The sequence below is a fragment of the Amia ocellicauda genome, chromosome 9 (genome assembly GCF_036373705.1).
Source record: "Amia ocellicauda isolate fAmiCal2 chromosome 9, fAmiCal2.hap1, whole genome shotgun sequence".
NCBI lineage: Eukaryota > Metazoa > Chordata > Actinopteri > Amiiformes > Amiidae > Amia > Amia ocellicauda.
In genome coordinates this window covers 25,608,900-25,630,327 of record NC_089858.1, presented here as the reverse complement: position 1 = coordinate 25,630,327, position 21,428 = coordinate 25,608,900, and the positions used below count along the sequence as shown (strand labels likewise).

The 21,428-nt window shown below is 39.4% G+C and overlaps 1 protein-coding gene across 1 annotated transcript in view; it reads right to left on the bottom strand.

Moving 5' to 3' along the window:
* Positions 1-21,428, bottom strand: part of smpd3 (sphingomyelin phosphodiesterase 3) — a 61,421-nt gene that overhangs the window by 21,319 nt on the left and 18,674 nt on the right. Inside the window, exon 2 of the mRNA XM_066713866.1 lies at positions 9,313-10,848. Coding sequence (XP_066569963.1) covers positions 9,313-10,578 — 1,266 coding nt within the window. The 5' untranslated portion in view covers positions 10,579-10,848. The remainder of the gene's footprint in view (positions 1-9,312; positions 10,849-21,428) is intronic.

The window sequence follows — 21,428 nt, the reverse complement described above, 5'->3', positions numbered from 1 at the left end:
ACTCCGAGCCAAGTTCAAAAACGAGTTATAAAAGTTTTAATTTCAAGCTAAGTCTAAGGCCAATCTCACATGTGAGGTGCTGGCTTCAAAAATGGTGCACCTTAGAGCACAATTGTTGGGGTCAACGGAAGCTTTAAGGTGATGTTAGGAGTTATATAAGTGCAAGTAATCACTGTTGTTCCTGGTGATCGATAATAGTGTCTGAGACAGTAGTGAACAGTTTTCTATATCACAATCTGTATTAGTGGGCAAGGAACATTAGTGTCGTGGTGGAGCTTGTTTTTCTTCATGATAGTGGTGCAAGCATGGTGCCTGCTTTTTAGCTCCCGGAGTACACTTTAATCCACATCATAAAATATTCAGACAATACAAGCTAACTGCAGCATGCCCTTACCATCATGGCAGTTTACCACATTAAATGTTCACAGTAATACAGCAGTTTCCCCAGGGTTTCCCATGATTAGCCCTGCATATAGATTGCTTACCATCCAGGATTTCTTTTTGATTACCTAAACAGTACTTTATTGTGGCTTTACCCTGGTATACTACAGTGAACATTTATAAGAGAACAAAGATTCTCATTGGGAATAAAAAGACAAAGCCGTAGGAACTGGTTAAGGTCAATGGCTTATGTTCAGAATATCATCATCTGTACTGATGTATTTTGGAATTAAGGTACAGGAATGAGTGGAACATGTAAATGCTGATACATATTTTTTCCCCCCATTTGGACATAAGCTACAGCTGCAGTCAGACAATATGAGTTTTTGAGGGATTTGCGAGTGGAAGGGGGATAGGTTAGTAAAACAGAGACCATAAATACTGTCTTGTTTTGTCAGGATAGTATATGAGATCACACGTCAAGACGGACTAGATGAAACAGAGACTGCATCCAATAAAGCAGCTAAATGATATTAAATGTCAATAGCGGGATGTACATACATCATTGGGTACTGCGTGAGCTACCAAATTGCCTTTTAGCATCACGGATAGAGAGAGTATTTATTACTCTCACAGATTGCCAGGACTTTTCTGGAAATCGATTCCGGCACTGGCCTTGCTATCTGATTAGTAATAAAAATGTCTTTGGCCTGAAGCACAGAGATGAAATCATTTAACCCTTTCTCCTGCTACATGCCACGGGAAGCCTACACACAAATAAAGAGTACACAAAAATACAATACAGCTCTGGAAAAAATTAAGAGACCACTCCAAGTTCAGAAATCAATGTTAAGTGGTCTCTTAATTTTTTCCAGAGCTGTATACCGCACAGGTTTTAGAGCCTGAGAAATCTTTGGTGCAAAACCCTAAATCTCATAATGATTCCACTGCCTGAAAAATAAACTACAGTATTACATTTATGACTCAATTTGGTTTTCCTAATCCTTGAGCTACTTAGACCAACTGCCAGTTTTTTTAGAGCATTCTGTCTTGTTCGGCTTTGTTGAGAGCTTCATAAAAACAGATGCACAACAAATCCTGGTTAGCTATTGCTAAAGCATCCCTGATTGTAGGCTGACTACCATTATCTAACTTGGTGCACCTGACTTCTTGAGACAAAACAGAATAGACCTGAAACTACCCAAGCATCCATGAATGTTTCAGGAGCTTATACACGCTTGGATTAGCAACGCAATCCAGGAGGTTGGTGTGCGCTGCTCTCAGCCCAGGCCTTGAGAGCACTGTCTTCACAGAGGGGCACTGTGGGGCGAGGCACAGCTAGCAGAAGAGTTAGGCCTTATGCTTTGATGCCTGGCACAGGCTGGAGTGGTGCAGCAGCTGGAGGGGGGGTGGGGGGTCTCACGGGGGGCCATAGGAGGGCAGTGAATAAACGATACTGGGAGAGGAAAACAAGATTAAAATGTCTCCTACAGCTTCTATAGCCTCACCAAGATATCCAGGCTAAAGAGCTGACAGTAGATCCTTGACTGCATGCCACGCAGCCATCTTGCAGTTTTTCACTGGCTCATACATTCGAGCTGCATTAGCGTCAAAAAAGAAGGGCACGTTTTCTGGGCTGAGAGGGGAAAGCAGCTCAGATTAATTTGTTTAGCGATTTAAAAAAACAACAACAACATATATCTATAGTGGTTGAGAGTAACACTGAGCACGTTTGAAGTCACTGCAAGAGCAAAGAGATTACAGCCAGACCCATGGGAAGTTGAATAGATCGTTGTTGGACAATAGAAATGCAAGCAGGAGACAAAAGAAAATATGACAGAAGAGAAGATGATACATGCAATAATGAAAGTCTGTCTGGCTGGCTTTCTTACAAAGCAGGAGACAATTCTCCCTTTGCAGTCACTAGGGCGCTCTGTGTCCGACAGCTATTACAATGTTTACTTTACAAGGACAAGAGTTCAAGGATTACCAAGCCTGGTGAATAAGCCTGCACTGCAGGTACCTATTAGCAAGGCCGCATAACTTGTTATCAAGATATGCTTCAATGGCAAGAACAGCAAGGACTGGAAAATAATACTTTACTGTTTTTAATTACTTTTATCTGTGATCAGTGGTTTATCTGGACAACTGGGAAAGTGCTATTGCTATTATTTCCATTAAAAAATAAAGAAATACAGAACGGACATTGGGTATGCTTAAATAAGATCTATTCGGCATCAAAAAGGTACAGTACCTACTCCTTTAGCTGCTTAGTTTTCAAATGACCTTATCTTATGTATGTGTTTGTATACCTGTATGCATGCATATCTGATATGTCAGATATTACAAGCAGTCACAGTTAAATTGCACTTATTTTGCAGGGTTCATGATTCTGGCTTCAGGAAATTCTGGACTGTGTCTTGTTGTGTGGTCATAGCAGTTTTCAGACATAAATTGCTGTAAGGCCAGAAAACAAATCTCACACAAAAAAGCATATACGTAATTCCTGAAGATCTGTACTGGCTCTTTTGTTAATGTCGGCATTACTCTCCTGTCCCACCTGTACACTTCACTGTAGACTGAAACAAATTTACCTTAGGGTCACTCACAACTGAACTCACCTACTGTAGATTGAGGTAGTTTACATAAGCAGTTTAGGAATCCCTCGTATAAACAGACTCCATGCTAAATCTATTGCACACAACAATTACATAAAAATGCCACCAGCTCCGATACGGAAAAGCCAATTAAATTCAGGTAATTCACTATTGCTCCACAGCAAATTAAAACAATGTTATCCCCCCTCAAATGAATGAAATGCTATAATAGAAATCTCTTCACACTATTGAAACACTGTCTCAAGAGGAAATTATTATTCCTTTTAAATTTAAGCAAATCGATAAATGTAATGATCCAATGTGAAACAATGTAGCACAGACCAGTTTAGCAAGGCAGTTCAGTTCCAAAACATTTCTGGGGCTAATATCACTGCTTACCCATTGCCAACCTTGATCAGATCAGGCCAGTCCACTGTGGGTAGATTTCCATGACATTGAGAGAAAATGACGTAAGGTTAACTGAACCTAAAAGGTGACACATGTTACACAATGTCATATTCCATTCAAAACAAACAATGAAAGAGAACTTGGACGTCTTGGGCAGAGCATTATTTTTGGTATCAAATAATAGGAGAAGAAACAGAAGAAGCAGAAGATAAAAAGGAAATGTATCAGGTTCTGTGTGTTTGAAATGTAGAGTCAGCCTTCCAGGAACTCCCTCTCTCCCTGAAACTTTCGAAGTTCCTTTTGATGATTCTTGAAATCTAACAGACACATCTGCGCCATACTGTACCTTTATGTAATACAGGACAACTGCAGCTCTTTTCAATCTCATCGCTTCTTATCCCATAGCCTGCATTTCCAGCATCACTCTGTATTAACCCGGGATTGAATGACCTTAAGTTTGGCTTTAATTTCAACATCTCCCACTTGGAATAAATTTTGATTAGACAAATCAGAGAAATTAGACAAACTTGCCTTTTCAGTAATTAACTTGATACTCATTAACCTAGGTTATGTAAGAACACTATACTATATTCTATACATCTTTCTTCCATAACCCTTACCTAGCTTTAATTACTAGATTTATATCTCACCATTGGTTTAATCTTAATACTGCCTTTAAATATTTACTACATGAATAGCTTATTTGATTCAATTAACCTCAATCTATTGTCTGGTTTATTTCATAATTAAAGTATGAACAATCCGCCCTTCAGATTCTGGTGATTATAAACAGTATGGAAATGTAAACAGTATTGTATGATGGTATATTCATTTTGTGAGCATATCGGTATGTCCATAAAAAAAAAAAAAACACTTAATCTGTTATTGGGTGATGATGAAACAGAGCCTGAACACAGTAAGGCTGGGTAAACCTGGGACCAGACACCAGTCTATCAGAGGGCGCCACACACTCACACAAGAGACATTTTTAATGTAGCCAATTAACCTAAGCACCATGTCTTTGGGAAATGGGAGGAGACAGGAGCCCCCGGAGAAAACCCACAACAAAGACGCAGGAAGAACAAGCAAGCTATGAGGCAACAGTGCCAATGACTGCACCACCACACTGCTCTGCTGGCATATCAATTACCAAAAAAATCTGTTATTGGCAAATATAAAAATAAATTCCATTTATATAGATATGAGACTGAAAGAAGAAATGTACTGCTTTGAGTAGATACTATGCTGAAGCATTCATTTTTTAGTTTTCAGTTTATGCCATTAGATGTAAAATCTTTGAATTCAAAAATATACAACATGGCATAGCTGTCACAAGGCAATGTTATAATGGTATTAATGAAATTCCTTTTTTAAGTTGGAAGTGGTAGAAGAATACCATTCTGCCCTGGCCCTGAACAATGTGCAGCCACCCTCATCTCCGCTCCTGTCAGTGCTAGGATGAGCCCCAGGTCCATCACTATTACAAGATGATGCTGTATGTGTGCCTTGGCATTCCATTAAGAAAATGTTGTCACCCTGTCATTACAAAACTCATCCAGTCACTTAGCACTCTGTTGCACACTGGGGGCTCAAATATCCACAGCCTCACCTCCCGTCAAAGCTGTAATTGACTTTGGCTTAGCTTTCTGACCCATATCAAGAGACGGTGCAGGATTAGACTTTCACACTGCATTCGAGACAAACATCAATACCCAAGATCACACACTCTGACCACACTTCCCTTCCTCAGAGTGCGCCAGCTGATGCCAAGCGTGTTCAGTACCTCAGGGTGCTGATTCTCACCTCCTGTTCAGGGTGTAACAGTCTGCAGTTTGTCGTCTCTTTTATATGCCTGTGTCAAACTGCAGCTAGAACAGATGTTGTGACTGAAGAGGATGTGTCAAATGTCCAGTAATTGTAATTGATTCCCCTTGGGTGCCGAGCAAATACATTAATGAATAAACAAACATTTCAGTTTCTTTCAGTTTGCCTTCACCCGTCTATAGTATGTCAGATGTTGTTAAGAGCATATTTTAATGGTTTGCAGATATTCTTATAGGGGAATACGTATTACAGTTGGACAGTCTACGAAAGGTTGGTAAAAAATAAGTAAAACATGGTAACATAATGTACAGTTCGGTGAAGCATGTTCTTGGACCCAGATCAACATTTTGTCCCCTGACTAGAGCTGTCTGAAGTGGCCATTCTGTTATTTGGACAGAGCTTTCTGGAAGGAGTTTAGAGTGATGCCAGTTTCCTGTAAAAAGCTGCTTGAATTTTAGCTGCTAGTCGTTAAAATACAGCAATTAAAACAAACAAACAAAACAGACAGAATAAAATGCATTTCGGAAATGCTAGCTTCAGGCGCGTACAAAGAACCAAACATACATAAACACACACATACACACACACACACACACACACAAAGGCACAAATGCACACCCACTTCTCACATGCAAACACAATAAAACATATAAGCACACACACACACACAAGCCGATCCTTAAAAATACTGTCCTGAATTTGTAAAAACCTAAAATCGTCTTTAATATAATAAGGCCAGAGAATCAATGGGAATTTCCAAATACTTTAATTATGCGTGGAACCTTCAGGGAAATGTTTTCTATTAAAATTCCTCCCCTAGTATTTTAATTAAACAGGAACAGGCGTAACCTTTTGGAGAGGTTATATGGTACAGTCTGTGAGGGGAAGTTAACCTCTTTAGCCTGGTGAAGGCTTTGGGGAATGCTTGATTTAGCTTGATTTAAGGTGTTGATGAGGCACAAGTTTCTCAAAGACAGGTGGCAGGTTCGGGTCCCTGGCCACTCCTAAAGCATAAGAAAACCTTGGCATCCAGGACGCTTTAAACACCGATTAAGATGGCACAGTCCGGAGCGCAGCGGCAGCTTGTGCAGTTGACAGAGCAAAACTGGGGCAGAGACTAAATCTGAATCTGGTTGTGGTCTTGTCACTTGCAATTGAAATAATGGAGGGATTTGCCAACTAAAGTGATGCCCCATTGCTTGAGCAAAACAACAAACACACAATCAGAGAACATTATTCCTTTTGCTTAAGCCTTTATAATAAAATAATAATAATAATAATAATAATAATAATAATAATAATAATAATAATAATAATAGAAGAAGAAGAATTCAACAATTAAGGTGAATTGTGATAAATATTAAGTCATACTACATCCAGTCTTGCATTAAATTCACAATATTTAATATCTGCATATTTAAGAGAGATTTGGTTTCACTCTGTTAAAAGACAGATTCCCCTGATATATATTACTCCACAGCCAGGGAGATTACATATGTAAATTGACTTTATGTGAATTAATTAGTTGTAGAGGCTGCTTACAACAATTTATTGACAAATTATTAATACTCTGTAAATATAAACCCTGGGTTATAAATGCTCTCCTAAAGTGTTATTAAACATTAAAATCTGGAACTTGTAAGAATGAGGTTGTGTGTCTGTAGCACAATCTCGTGGTTTGATCCAAAGCAGGTGATAAATGACATGCCTTGTACAACAATATAAACACAAGGCTTTATTTTTTTGTGGCTTTGGGGCAACGTTTTCTACTTCATTAATGCCCCCTCATCTAAACGAAGCAGAATGAATATTGAGTTAAAAACAAAAAGGCTGATTCACTAATTGTTGGAAACAGCATGGAAGTGAGCAGATGGTTCAGACAGACCCCCCTGTTATCAGTTTGCTTGAACTACAGGCTGAGGTACAGCAAGGCCGGCTGCAGGGGGGAGGGGTGCTTGAAAAAAAAGACAGCTAAGACAGCTAATGAATGTGTTAATTATCAAAGCAGATGATCCTACATAATTGCACTCCTTAATAATAAGAGGAAAGAGAAATAGCATTTGAGTTATTGTTCATAGAATAATACACTGGCCCATTTTACTGAATCATTGCTCAAAACTAAATTTTGAAAAGGTCACATTTGATAATGCAATTGCACTCTCAGGCATTGTGAAGGAAAAAGGTCGACAGTTACACAGGTGTGATTGCACATTTGTGTTGCATGCATGTATGAAGTCATTTTGAAATCGTTCAATGCAGAACAGCCAATGAATGGCAACCAACACTGTTGATAAAGACAGTGCGAGACAGTATGAGATCAATAAGACTGCTGACAAGTCTGCTCATGACAAGATTTACACTTTAGGACCAACGACATCAACTAAGACTGGGACCTAAATTGTCAGTTGAGTGTATCCTCAAAAAGTCACCAGATACATAATATTTCTGACTATAAACCTCATCTACTAAACCACATACTGAAGAAGACTAAGAAACAAATCAGGAGAATGGCAATGAACTGTGAATTCCACATACACGAGAAATAAATAGGCTTCTCCACTCTGTCACACCTTAACACTGCCTCGATAGATTTTGACCTTAAGTCACTGCCATCTGACTGATTCTAGTCTGCTTTACAGCCACATGTAAACTTATATAATCACACCCATACCATATGTTGAGCAAAAAAAAATGTTTTTCTTAGGTCTCTCTTCTGTGCACACTTCCATGCCTAGTAGAGCTATTAATTGATTTAAGATCACTTGAAAACACAAGACAGCTTTAACTGGCTTTATGTTTGTTAAATCCCTGAGTCTGTCTTTATTTAACCATCTGCAGAACTACGTATGTTTAACCATCGGCAATGTGTTGTCGAGAAGGCACCATGTAGCGTTTCCAAAACCAGGAGAAAATTCCAGGCCCAGGTTTTTGGAGTTTAAAATTTATAAACCCGGGGTCCCCAGGGCAAATTATTTCATAGGTATATAAATAGGACAAATAAGCAATATGGAAACAAAAATAAGTTACTAAAAACAGTAACCTCACTCTAAACTTTGCCCATGGCGCCTCTCTCTCTCTCTCCTCTCTCTATCTTGCAGGCGCACGCTTCACCCTGACACACACTTTTGGACACATACAACTTATTAGTTGTCTGAACTCCTGAAATCTTATTTTATTAATTAAACTAGAACCCCTGGCCATATCAACAAGGTAATACTAAATAAGTAAAATAATAAATGGCATTTTTGTGCCTGTACTTTATGTAGGGCTGAAATTAAACACAAACTCAGTTATACTGCATTATTATTATTATTTATTAATTAACATAGTTATTATGTATTGATCATTTGTATAAACTGAAGCGACCTTGTAGAGCCCCCAGCTGTTTGCATTACCTTGTTTGTATACTTTTTGCAGTTGGCTGATTGGCCATTTACTTCTTGTAGGAAGTAGAACCAAACCAAGCTTGAATCGGAACTCCTCGTATTTTGCAATATAAAAAATGAAAAAATGCACGAAAGTAAGAGTTTGCTGTTGCGCTGTGCATGCAAGTATGATTTATAATTATTTTTTGTTATTTTTTTCGTCAACCCCAGTTGTATACCTATGTCAAACCCAGGCTTGTGGGATAGAAAAATCATCCGGGTTGCCCGGGTTTTTGCTGCCCCGGGTCCCTGGGCTGGAAACACTAGCACCATGTTAAATATTTAAACATGATTTTGAGAATGCAACACTTTGCCAACAGTAATCCAGAAGGATCCGGGACATCTTAATGAATGCACTTAATTGTTTAACATTTCTCTGCTTTCATCTCATTTCAACAGAAACTGCATTCATACATTAAAACTTTGAATTCAAGGTACATCTACTTACATTAGTATTTAAAGAGAGCTTTGCCTTCATAAGCAATGAACACCGTCATCAAATACTATGGAATTGTTCAGTATCCCCTAAGCTGTGCAGATGTTTACTATCAACTACATTTTAAAAATCATAGGAAATCCAATTCCTCTCATGTTGCCTATCGTTGGAAAGAAGGTTGAACGTAATCAAAAAAAAGAATTTGTACAGGAACGGAAAATTCAAATATCTTCTAGCCTACCTTGACAATGAGGGCTCCCTTTGCTGCGAGAGCATCCTCCCCACGCCCATTGGGGTAGCAGTGGAATGAGGCATCAAGGATGGGATAGCGACTAGCCAGCATCAGTCCACTGTTGAGAAACTTGAAGCGGGAACAGCCCTTCCAGGCGTAGCGGCCCACATCATACAGAACGTACTGGAAGTAGCGGTGCAGCTGTTTTTTTAGCTTCTCCGCTGCTCGCTTGTCAAAGACTTCCTGCAGGCAAAGGAAGTCCAGGTTGGCAGGGAAGAAGGCCGAGATCTCGTGATCAAATGTGTCGTCGCCATGGCGCCGTTTCCTCACGGAGGCTTTCTTCAACGCGGAGGTGTGGTACACCAGTTTGTTATTGGACAGCGTTCCGTCAGCCATGTGGAACTTCACCAAAGACTCCCTGGAGGCTGTTCTGCTGTCCAAACTGCCAGAGTCTCCATCCTTGGGCTTGTGATTAGGCGTCTGACCTTTTTGGTCCTCCTCAGGCTCCGGCTCAGGAGCGCTGATGCTTATCTGCACCCCGGATGGGCAGTCATTGAGGGGCACACACTCATCCTCCCGAGTGCCCCCGCCTTCCTCCTGCTCTTTCTCAGCTTCTCCATTGCTCTCTGGCTTGTACTCCAGAGAAGAGGTGCGTCTGACTCCAGCAGGCCGGTGGGGCCCCTCGCCACCTCCCTGTGGTGAAACCAGGCTGCTGAAGCTGGCGGCACTGATGGAGGTGTTGGTAGGTGAGTCGATGTAGATCTTGATCTGCGGGCGGCTGGCACCATTGCGGATCCGCTTGCCCACTTCCCTGGCCCGCCCCTGGGTATCAGAGAGGTTGTTGAAGCGGGCCAGTGAGTCAGGGAGGAGGCACACATTTGCAGAGCAGAAGCAGAAACTCTTGCCCTGGGCCTTCCACTCGCCCACTGGGGTCCCTGCTGTACCCTGCTCTGCCCTGTTCTTGTCCGGTCGCCCGCTCTTGGAGTAGATATAGGGGCGCCTCACGGCCTGCAATGGTGCCCAAACTAGGAAGCCCAGAAGGGCAAAAGGGAGGGATGCAACAACCAGCACCAGGTAGACTGGTGTGGAGATGAGGATACAAAATGCCAGGAAGTAGCAGGGGTCCTCAGAGCGCTGCCGCTTCTCATATGTGGTGGCCAAGAAGGAGGCCAGTAGCCGGTCCAGGAACCAGTAGCAGGGGAAAATGAGGGCCCACGAGAGACAGTGAAGCACTCTCAGAAAGGCACTGGAAAAGGGTGACATATACAGAACCATCTTGACCCAGAGAAAAACCCACCCCCCCGGAAGAAAGGTCCACTACATGATTCCCCCAACTACCAGTCAGTCCACAATCAACCCTGCGTGTGGGGGCCAGTCCTTCTCTCTCGTCCACCCTGGCCCTCCAAAGCACCTCTACAGTCTTGCTGCCGTTATCACCATAGTGAGGGACTCCAAAGAAGACTTTGTACACCAGAAGAAGTGTTCATCAACCTGAGCTAGAGATTGCTGAGGGGCACCATTGCTGGAGTTTGAGCCCTTCAGGGTCTGTGAAGAGAGAAGAAGATATTAGTCAAAATGGTAAAACTACAACAATGGGTCTGTCAGTCTTGAAAAGATTAAAGCTTTAAACATTAAGGTCTAATCACAGACTGATGATAGAATGCTAGTTAGTGTACGTAGTTAAACCTAGAGATCCATGCGAGGATGCTAAAACAGTGAAAGATACACTTAAATAATAGAAAAGTAAGGAAGTAAATAAATAAATACATACATATATAATTGTGTATACATACAAAAGTAGCTTTTCTAGTAATCGTTATTTAATTCAGTTGCTGTCTGTGGGCTTGGGGAAGGAGGGTTTGAATGGCATTAATTGTGTTTTGTAGCGTGGTTAAATTAATGAAGATGCTGCGTATCTTTCCTTGATGAGTGAAGGTTCTTTCTTCACACTAATACATAATCTATTTCAATATTTGTTCTCAATCCAATTAATTCATATTTATGGAAAATAATTGTAATACCTTTGACGCAGGTTTTTAATATATTAAAAGCATTCTTAACATATTAAAGAAATCCACAAGGACATGCGAATAAGAATGGATAATTAATTAATGCATATGACAGGAATGAGTCATTCTTTGTAGGGAGACGGTATGCCCAATTCAGAGGTGGTAGCTGTAGCTGTCAACTTCCTCGCTGGATAATAAAACCAATAATGAACTCCTGTTTGACTGTCAATAAATCTTGAAATCTGCGACATTTATTAAAAATGTGGCCAGGATTTGTGATAGAAACAAAACATTGTATTTCCCTACAGTTTATTAATGGACAGCTTGCTCACTGTTCACAGCCTCATTCCTTCCTGGCTGGTGCGGCTCTCCACATCCCCAGTGGATGATGCTGACAGCTTTGGACTAAATGCCCTCAGGACCACATCATAATAAACTGCACTGCAACCCCTCACCCAGAGCTTCTCATACTGTAGAAGTGCCTGATGTATCACTCCATTGACCAGACCCTTTCATTGGGATTTCCAATAGAATGGGAATGATTAAAACCAATATTTAAAATCTGAAAACATTGAATGAAAAATATTTTTTTATTTTACCTATTTCATTTTAACAAGCAGAGATATGTAGGAGTTGTAATGGGGATTTTATGCTTTCGCTTTCTGGGTTTGAATATAACTCAACTGACAAATGAAATGCAAATAAGATTCGTCTGATGATTTAAAGTAGCCCACAGAGACACATATGTCAGTATAAGGTGGTACATAAAGTTTTACAAAAATAACGGTGCATTGTGACTATAAAAACATTTTGTTGCTCTGCTAGTTTGTGCCTTTGCCAAAGTTATGATGTTTTAGTCTAAAACTGTAGTTTGACATCACCAAAAAAAAGTTTTTCTTGGTCCATTTTCTGGTTTTATTGCACAACCCACTGTCATTATCTCGCCTGAATCGCAACAAAGCTACCATCATTTTCAACAGTTCATGTTATTTTCAAAGGGTAAAGATGCCAGCGACCCTACTGCGGGAGGAGAAGAAAAGAAGAGATGGGCTGTCATTGCAGCTCTATAGAAAACAGCCAGTGTAACGACAACAACAGAAACAGCTTTTATCAGGTTGTTGACTTTCTGAAGGCAAAGCGCCAATCTGTCTTGTCATGTGTGACTCCCTCTCAAAGTGCTTCGTGCATCAGTAGCAGCACGGACACAAATCTTTGATGTGATGTCTACTTGCTCCCACTCTTGCTCTTCCCCTGTGTCCTATTCTGTTTCACCACTCATATGAATTGGTTCAAAACCTAGCACCTCAGCTACAGAGTCTCCTAAACACAGTCTTCTGGGGAGACTGAAACAGGCTACTCTATCTCTCTTATCTCTAACCTCAAACCAAGATTTCAACAAGCACCGCCACTGACACAATCTCATGTATAATAAAAACGCACCTTGATGAATTTACATTTAATAATAAAAAAACTTTTTTACTACATTTTTTTAAATATTGAATACTGATCAACATTTGTAAGGAATGACAAAAAAACAACACATTTCTAGCTTGCTAAAGATGATGCACACCTTGATCTAGGTCAACCTGCTGGTTGTACTAATGTGCCTGTTACTTTTTTGGGGATAAGACATTATAAACAAGAAAAATGTATACACTCCACTAACTATAATGCACTATGGACTCATTGCTTTTCCTGATTGCGGTATATTTATATTTTATTGCTCTCCGTTTAAATATTTAAAGTATGTTTTCAGCTGCTTTGTCGTAAAGCCGGGTTCTTTAGAAGATCACATTTTGGCTGTGCATATCTGAACAGCGCATGTATGAATGATTCTTTGATGGGATGGTGTGTGAATTTGAAATCTGGGGGACATCCAGGTAAGGCTGAGTGAGTAGAAAGGAAGCAGAGTGGTCTTGGTGTGAAACCTTCAGATTCTGGAGAAGAGAGGCTATACGTATTTGCTCATTTGCAGGCATGGAGGCAGCCTAGCAGCCAGACAACAATAAAACCCAGTGTGTTTTAATGGTTGTGACTAAGATAACACACAGAGGGTGTGAGACAGATTGATAACCATGGAGCTAAAAAAAGAAGACCGAATGCTATGATGATAGACACAGGAGTCAAGCAGTGAAGCAATGCAAGGCAGAACAAATCTAAAGATACGAGGCCACTGAATTCAACACGATGTGACCTAGATATAGCGTTTTTAATTGACTTGTCCCTATTCATTTAAGCAGAAATATATACACATCCAGGGAGGATTCTGTTGCTTTAGCATGGATCTCCATTGAGGTTCAATTAAACAGCCTCTGATACACCAATAAGCCACTGTCAGCTTCTGTTAAAAATAATTAAAAAGAAAACATGCAGTGCAGCTTATAAAAAAAGAACATAAACAATGTAAGTAAACTCACAACACCTGGGATTGATATCAAAACCATTTCTAGTCTGTTACTAAAGAGGTGTGTTTCTACTTTCTGACTGAAGCAATCTGCTCATTCAATGCACTGTGTTGCGAGAGCTCAGACTGAGGAAATGACAAACTCCAAACAATCTACAGCTCTGCAGCCTCATTAATTACCCCTAGTTAATCAACAGCTAAGTGGCTAAAGGTTGGGTAAATCACCCTTCCATTTGCATATCTGAATGGAATGCTACAAACAGGTGGTGCAGGCATGACAAACCACTAATGCACCACAAACCAATTCACCTACAAATCTGAGGGTTTGACCATATTTTCAACCATGGCAATGCTTTCCATGCCTCCATCTATCCCTTAAGCTCATAACTGATAGTTGTTCAGCCCGAGTCGCTTATTACTAGCTGGCAGATATCTGTTCTCAGTGAAGCTTGGAGTAACCAAAGCAACATCTGTTTATTAATAAAGAGATCTTGACATGACCTTTTCACAAAACAGGCAAAGTCTGTCAGGAAATGTGCCTCATGTTCAATCTTAACAATTCTATTATTGTTATTATTATAATTATAATTATTACAATTTTCAAAATTAAGGATGGATTTAATAATAATACAGGATATGAAGCATCTTACTTTTACATGAGACATTTTTCAGTGTAGCTACCATTATAGGGCTTTTAGTTTCATGGGTAACAGAAATTGTTCAGTGTTTTCTTTGCACTCACATTGAAGAGTTTGGGAGGGAGTATGATATAAGTTTGTCTTTGGAACATTGAATAGCTGAAGTGACTTCCAGGTAATAGTGACTTAAGTCCCTTTTGCTTGGAATGAATCACTTAATTAGTCCCTAGCCTGTGTGAGTCAAAGTAAAATAAAGTAAAATTTAAAAAAATGTTGTGATTAATTAATGTCACTGTAAGACCCAGGCTTTCTGGAACTGGTCTGAATCAAAAGCCTTCCTGTTATGCACATATGGTCGCTAGCATTTGACACTGCCGAGGTGCAAAAGCATCAGATACAGGCAGCGTGTCCCTCCGTGCTAATCTGTGGACCCACACGGACACACTCCTTATGCCGTTATGTTCTCTTTCAGGATGAGGGCACCCCCCCACATACACACACACAAGCAGTTTTACCGTCCAACCCCTAGATGACACAAAAAAGTGAGCGATAAAAGCGATTCATATTAATCTTTCTTTCTCATGACGATCTTTCAAGCTGGACTGGGATAAGGATTTCTGGATGAGGCAACAGAATGAGGTGCAAATGTAATTGAATAAGCAGATTAAACTAGGATGTATAGGTATCTTCAAGTGACCAATAAGACCTGGTCAACAGGTTGCCTGTTCTAAAGAACTGGTCCTTCACAGATTAGCCAGATACTAAACAATACAACACTGCAGACCCCTGCCCTAGACCCAATCCAGTGACATACAATAGATGAGAAATGTTCACTTCAAGAAGCTTGGTTTAGCTGCAAAAGCCTTACAAAAAACGAACACCAAACCGAAACATAAAAGCCCCATAATCAAATGAGGCGCGCAAAACAACAGAAGTGCAAACAGGGTAATTCTCCGGTGTCAGTGACTGTAGTAACTGAAAGGCTCAGCAGTTCAGCCGCACTAATGGCTGTTTCATCAGGGCCAATCCCTGGATTTAGCAAAGCAAATAAAAAAAATACGCAGAGCGATAGATTAAGGGGGACTCTCTCCCTGGCCATTGTGGGCTTCACAGGTATTATCCATGCAGCCCCCCTCCAGGAATTAGCACATAATCCCAGCAGGGGTTGGCTTGGATTTCATCCCTCAAATGAAATTAAAAAAGAGGGAAAAAACTGACACGTAAATGAACTGGCGAGCCTGTCTCTGTAGCTCAATGATTTCTGCCCACATGGTTACTCGATCCAGCTGTGTTCTCTTTTAACTGCAGTTCTGTGTTTTTTTTTTACACTCATCTGTAGATGCCTTTGTTGCACAAGCCGCTCTAGATGTCTGGGTGCTAACATCGCTAACTAACCAAACCAGAGGAGAGCAGAATATAGAATTTGCAGGTTTTAACCAGACTTGGAGCCAGAATGATGAATCATGATGCTTGTTTCATGCTCAATTCATTGAACACAGGTTGTGCACTCACCAGTTTTCCTCAAAAGGCATGTTCGACATAATGAGCGAAGTGGCTGACATGCGGGAAGACACACTGGGAGAATAGTTCAGAGCTGAGGGAGTGGTACGGGCAGTGTGTGGCAAGGGTCAGAGACAAGGGACCGCAGGAGAGGCAGACTAGAAGAGTGTGGTGAGATTGGATCTGATGAAGTAGGAATAAAAATCAGACAGACAGAGGGGAAAAACAATCAAGAGCTTTAGAAGCAGAAGAGTTTAAGTGTCATCCTGAAGCTCGAGCTGAGTGACAGAGAGAAGGAAAGAGAGAGAGAGCACAAGCACAAGAGAGAGATAAAGAAAGATATCGCGTTCAGAGTGACCTGAATGGCACAGGCTACAGAGACTGTCGACTTCAAGGAAGAGAAATCTAGCAAATGGTGAAATGGTGTTCAGAAATAGGTAGTGGGTGTTCTTCAGCACATACAAAAGAGAGCAGCAAGAGGATGTGAGCAGGTGCACAAAGAGGCAGATTTACTTTGGGGTGAAGAGGTAACTTGTCTTTATATTTAGTTTCTTTGTGTCTGCATCCATCATCACTCCGACTGCTGACAGGGGGCCACAACAAAGCACATTGTGGGGAAGGAGGGGGCTGTGCTGAGCAGATGGCTGGGAGGGGGCTGAGCCTGAGTGTATCACTGTAAGTAATATTATCAAAGTGGAATGATGTTTACTACCTCTTAGGTAAAAGGAGATTAGTCATTAGAAACAAATGACACATAATACTAAATCTATGTGTAGAAATTTCAAAACACACTCATACAAAACAAATAGATAATTTTAATGCATGGAAGAAATGCATGATCATTATATTTTATGACATATTTTATATATACTGTATTTGTATATTTTATAGGATCTATTATATTATATTATAAGCCACAATTGGCCCTTTCTTGGTATATTTAATATATGTGTGATTTATGTAAATATATTTATCTCTAAATGCATATATTTGAAAATATTTCTGAAAATATATTGTAGAAATTAACCTGACCATATATTTTCAATTTATGAAATACATTTATGGATTACAGACTAAAATACAAAATATAAAAGGGTCACTTTCTACCACATATTACAAACATGTTTTTTCAATAGGGTTATTATTAGTGGTATTTGTATTAGTATATAATTAGTTATTATTCATATTGTCCTTACAGTGATCATTTTCTGAATCATGCAACATACAAAAGTAATATCAAATTTTCCTGTAAATAAAACCACTGCTTCTCCTTTCTTCTTTGGAGCCACACCTCCACATTTCAACTCCAGTAAGAAAATGACATACTATACTTTAAACTGGATAAAGACATCATCTGTGCTAATTTCACTGTAATTGTATTAACGGAAGCTACTGATAATATCCCTACAGAGTAAAAAGACAAAAAGCAAGAAATCAAAATTCCTGGAAAAACATGTTTCTGTTTTAGTGTGGAATAAGGTATGCCGGTACTAAAAAACATTACAATTACTGTAAGAACAAATACCGGATTTTAAATACAATATTGTTCTGTTTGACAGCTGTAGCAACTGTAGATATCTGGGAAGTAAAAAAAAAAGTAGAGGAATAACAGGCGGCCATGGAAATATTATTCAATTTTTGTCTCTGAAAAATAATATATATATACACACACACACACACATTTCAATTATTCTTTAAATGCAAACTGTTTTGACTGAACTTTTAGAATCATTCAACACTCAACAAAACGACAAATGTGTGTGGGTCTGGACAATAACAGTTCAGGTTTAAAGTGTTCAAAGTAACAAAGGCAACAAGGCTGTTATCTTGTTGAGAACATTAAGTTCAGTTTCAGGCTGCATATCTGAGAGAGGAACATTGCAGCACAATTGCACAAAGAAAACAACAAAACAAATTACACAGAAAAGGTATACCTTAGATTCTAAAAGGACTACATTTGATTAAGATTTTCCAAATCTTTAATCCCCAACAGAGTGGAAGAAAAACAAACAACAACACATCCGTGGATCGATGAGCTACTGGAAAACAAAGGAAACAGAATATAGTGCACTGGCTAAATAACTGCAGTGCATTGCTGAAGAGATACATGATGTTTTATTGAATTATCACCCAGTCTTTCAGGTTCTAAAATATCACCATTATGGCCTAATTCTGATGTTCAGGTATAACACATGGCAATGAATAGAATGTGTTTACATTTGTGCCAATGCAATGTCATAGAGTTATGTGGTGGGGCTTTGCTGCAGCAGTTTACTATGCATTAATTTCAGGGTATTTTAAACACCTTTGTTGGTATGATCTACATGATGTAAAATATCTTCTGCATTATAGTCATTGTTTCTAAGCTTCTGTCTTCATCTGTGAGGTATACCAGTAGTGCTGTTAGTAAAGAAAGCAGAGGGAACCCTAATTGCTTTGTTCAAATTACTTTCAAACTCAAATTGAACCAAACTGAAGAATTTATTTATTGAAAGATTAATTTAGTGGTTGACTGACATAGTGGTTGGTTGATGTGCAACACAGTACCTACATTTATTGATTAAGATTTGGAATTGTTGCTGACTCTCAAGTTTTTTAGACATTGCTTCAGTTCGAAGATGGGAGATTTAAAATAAAATATAATAGGGTGTCAAAACAGGAAATATATAGACCACAAAGCTAAAATCTGTACTGCTGCATGCTGATCAGCTATTTATTACAGCTTGGGAGCTTGTACAGTCACTTAAAAATAAATCTGGTGCAAATGTTGCATTAAAGCATCAGCTTAGCAAGTCTGACCCAATTTGTATGTTTTGTTTTGCCTTTACCTTAGTGGAGGCATGCAACAGGAAGATTATTTGTTGAATGCCAGAGTAATACATAACTGCTATCTATAGCATTTCCTCTCTACATTGAAACCCTGAAAAAATCAGGACTCTAAGAAACCAAAACATTCAGGAATCATACATGTTAAATATATCTACAACAATGCCACATTAACAATCCAAATATACCAAGATACTGACAAGATCATGACCTGCAAAGGAATACGTCACAAGACACAATCTCTACAAACCTCTCCAAGGCAACACTTCAAAGTGGTCAAGACTTTGGACTAGGAAGAAAAAGGAATCAAGATAAATGGAGCTTACTTGCACAATATATGATTTGCCAATTATATTTTCATCTTTGCAAAAACACTCGAACTCTCAGATGCAAGTAAGAAAACTGGACTCAAAATTAACTTGAATAAGACCAACATCATGTTCAACAGCTTTGTTAAAACTAAGAATATTTTAGATCAAAAGTTACTTGAAGGAGTCACAAATTATGTCTGCCTTGGTCAGCAAATCAGCACAGATTGAGATATTATGGAGGAAATTCAAAGAACAGACAAAATGTGAGATTTGACACACTATTGACAGGAAATCTGCCCATTTGCCTGAAGAGAAAAGTATTTGATCAATGCATACTACCAGTGCTCAATTATGGCTCTGAAACTGGGTCACTAAACACACAAATTATACAGAAACAGGAAACAACAGGAAGAAGAAGGAAAATATGTATGCTTCGAATAACAACAAGAAGAGAAAAACACATATATGAGAACAAACAAGTATTTTACATTAGTGAAAATGTTAAAATAGCAATGGGCCAAACAAACTACAAGAAGAACAGACCAAAGATTAACAAAAGGAAATATAGAATTGTCCCCTAAGAGATGAAGACCACATCAAAAAAGATGAATGAAATGAAATAAAAATCTCTGCTGTCGTGACCTGGAAATGAGATGGTGTACATTGAAAGAAGCTGAAACATCTTAGAGAGGCCTTCATCCAGCAGTTGATCGATAAAGGTTTGCTGCTGCTGCTGATGATGACTATGATGATAATGAGACAGATAATATAGGATGGCCTCACTGGAGGTGGCATAGGCATCTTGCTCAATTAACTTTGCAATTCATGAGTTTAACATAAATCTGCATTTCAAAATTGTGATACAAAATAATACTCACTGATATAGTATTGTATGCATGCCTGAGATTATTCAAGGCATACCTACGGGAATTGATGTAGAAATCTATTGAGAGCTGCAGGCTTTTCAAAATCCATGACACAATGTCGCCTGAAGAAAAAACCCTTTTTGAAGATCAATAGACTTGGTAGTCCATGGTAACTGATTTCAAAAGAACGTTGATAGTATCTTTAGTCTTCTAGAGATATCCATAGTGAAATAGGCATTTATTTATCTCCCCAAGGCAGTTAAAATACTGTAGTCTATAGAAGAAAATAAATAATCAAAAGCACAGAAAACACAAAGACATCTAGTAACAATCAGGGGACAAGGTAAATAAATATACATGAAATCCAATACAATTTTAAGTTTAATAATTATATTTAAAAATGTTCTTCAAAACAAATCATAATACCTTGCAATCTACTCCACTTAGAGTGGAGTAGATTTTGCCATCCTTGTCTTGGTGTGAAAATTGCTAGTTTTGAAACAGAACTGTTTAACTTTAGCATTTAAAATAAAACACTGAGTACAGTGATAGTGAAACTGAATTACATTTTCTGCATCAGAACTCACTTGTCGAGTTTTAAAAGCAGTAAATGTGTGGCACACTTGTGAAGAGTACTGCAGCTGAAATTGACAATTATATGCAATCACAGGCAATGGGATTGGTGTTCCAGGAATAATATCAGTTAATGTAAGGCAAGTATAAGTGCTCTACTGGCACATGGCTCTGTTTTGCTTGCTTCCTGTTCTGTAATAATTTGTTCTGTTGTGTTTCCTTGACCGATCAATACTGTTGGGTAAAACACTTGTATTCCAACCATGAGTACCTCACACTATAGCATGTGTGCGGAAACAGGCTTAAGTGCTTACTGTATTTCAGGGCAGGTTTCTTCAATGCAGAACCACTATACGTGGTTGAACAGATTATAGATAGTCAGCACACTCCCAAAAATACCATGGGATATGATATTAAGCACTCCTGCTATTTAAAAGTACATTATAAGGTGAGGCCTGCAGTGAGGATACCCAGTACTGTGGCTCAGTCCTTCCTGGCTTGTGAAGCTGACCTTTTGCTTTATTTTATTTGCTTTGAAAGTTAACCCCCCTCACCATACAAGCAGACAAACTGTGTGTGATTGAATCTGTCTGTGACGCCACTCCAGGCATGCTCCAGGGATCTCTGTTGTCATGGTTACCCCTGTTCCAAGCACTTAGTTACTGTGTCTTTGTTAGCTGCTAGGGACTAGTGAATGGATGCTTTTAATGACCTGTATATTTTTTCATTTTGCTTCAACTAGGAGTGAATGTAGCACTTCCATAGGTGGGTGTCAAGCCTCTGCACCGCCTAGTTAGTTAGATTCAGAGGACTAAGAGGCAGGCAGTGTCTTCTGGGTGGCCACAGCCCAGGGACTCTTCGTGCACTGGTGTGACCCAATCAATAGAGTGGGAGGACCTGAAGACATGCAGCCTACACAAGCTGATAAGGTGTATGTGACAGAACATTGAGTATAAAATGGAGTGGATACAGCGGCATCTGATCGCTTGGCCTTACGC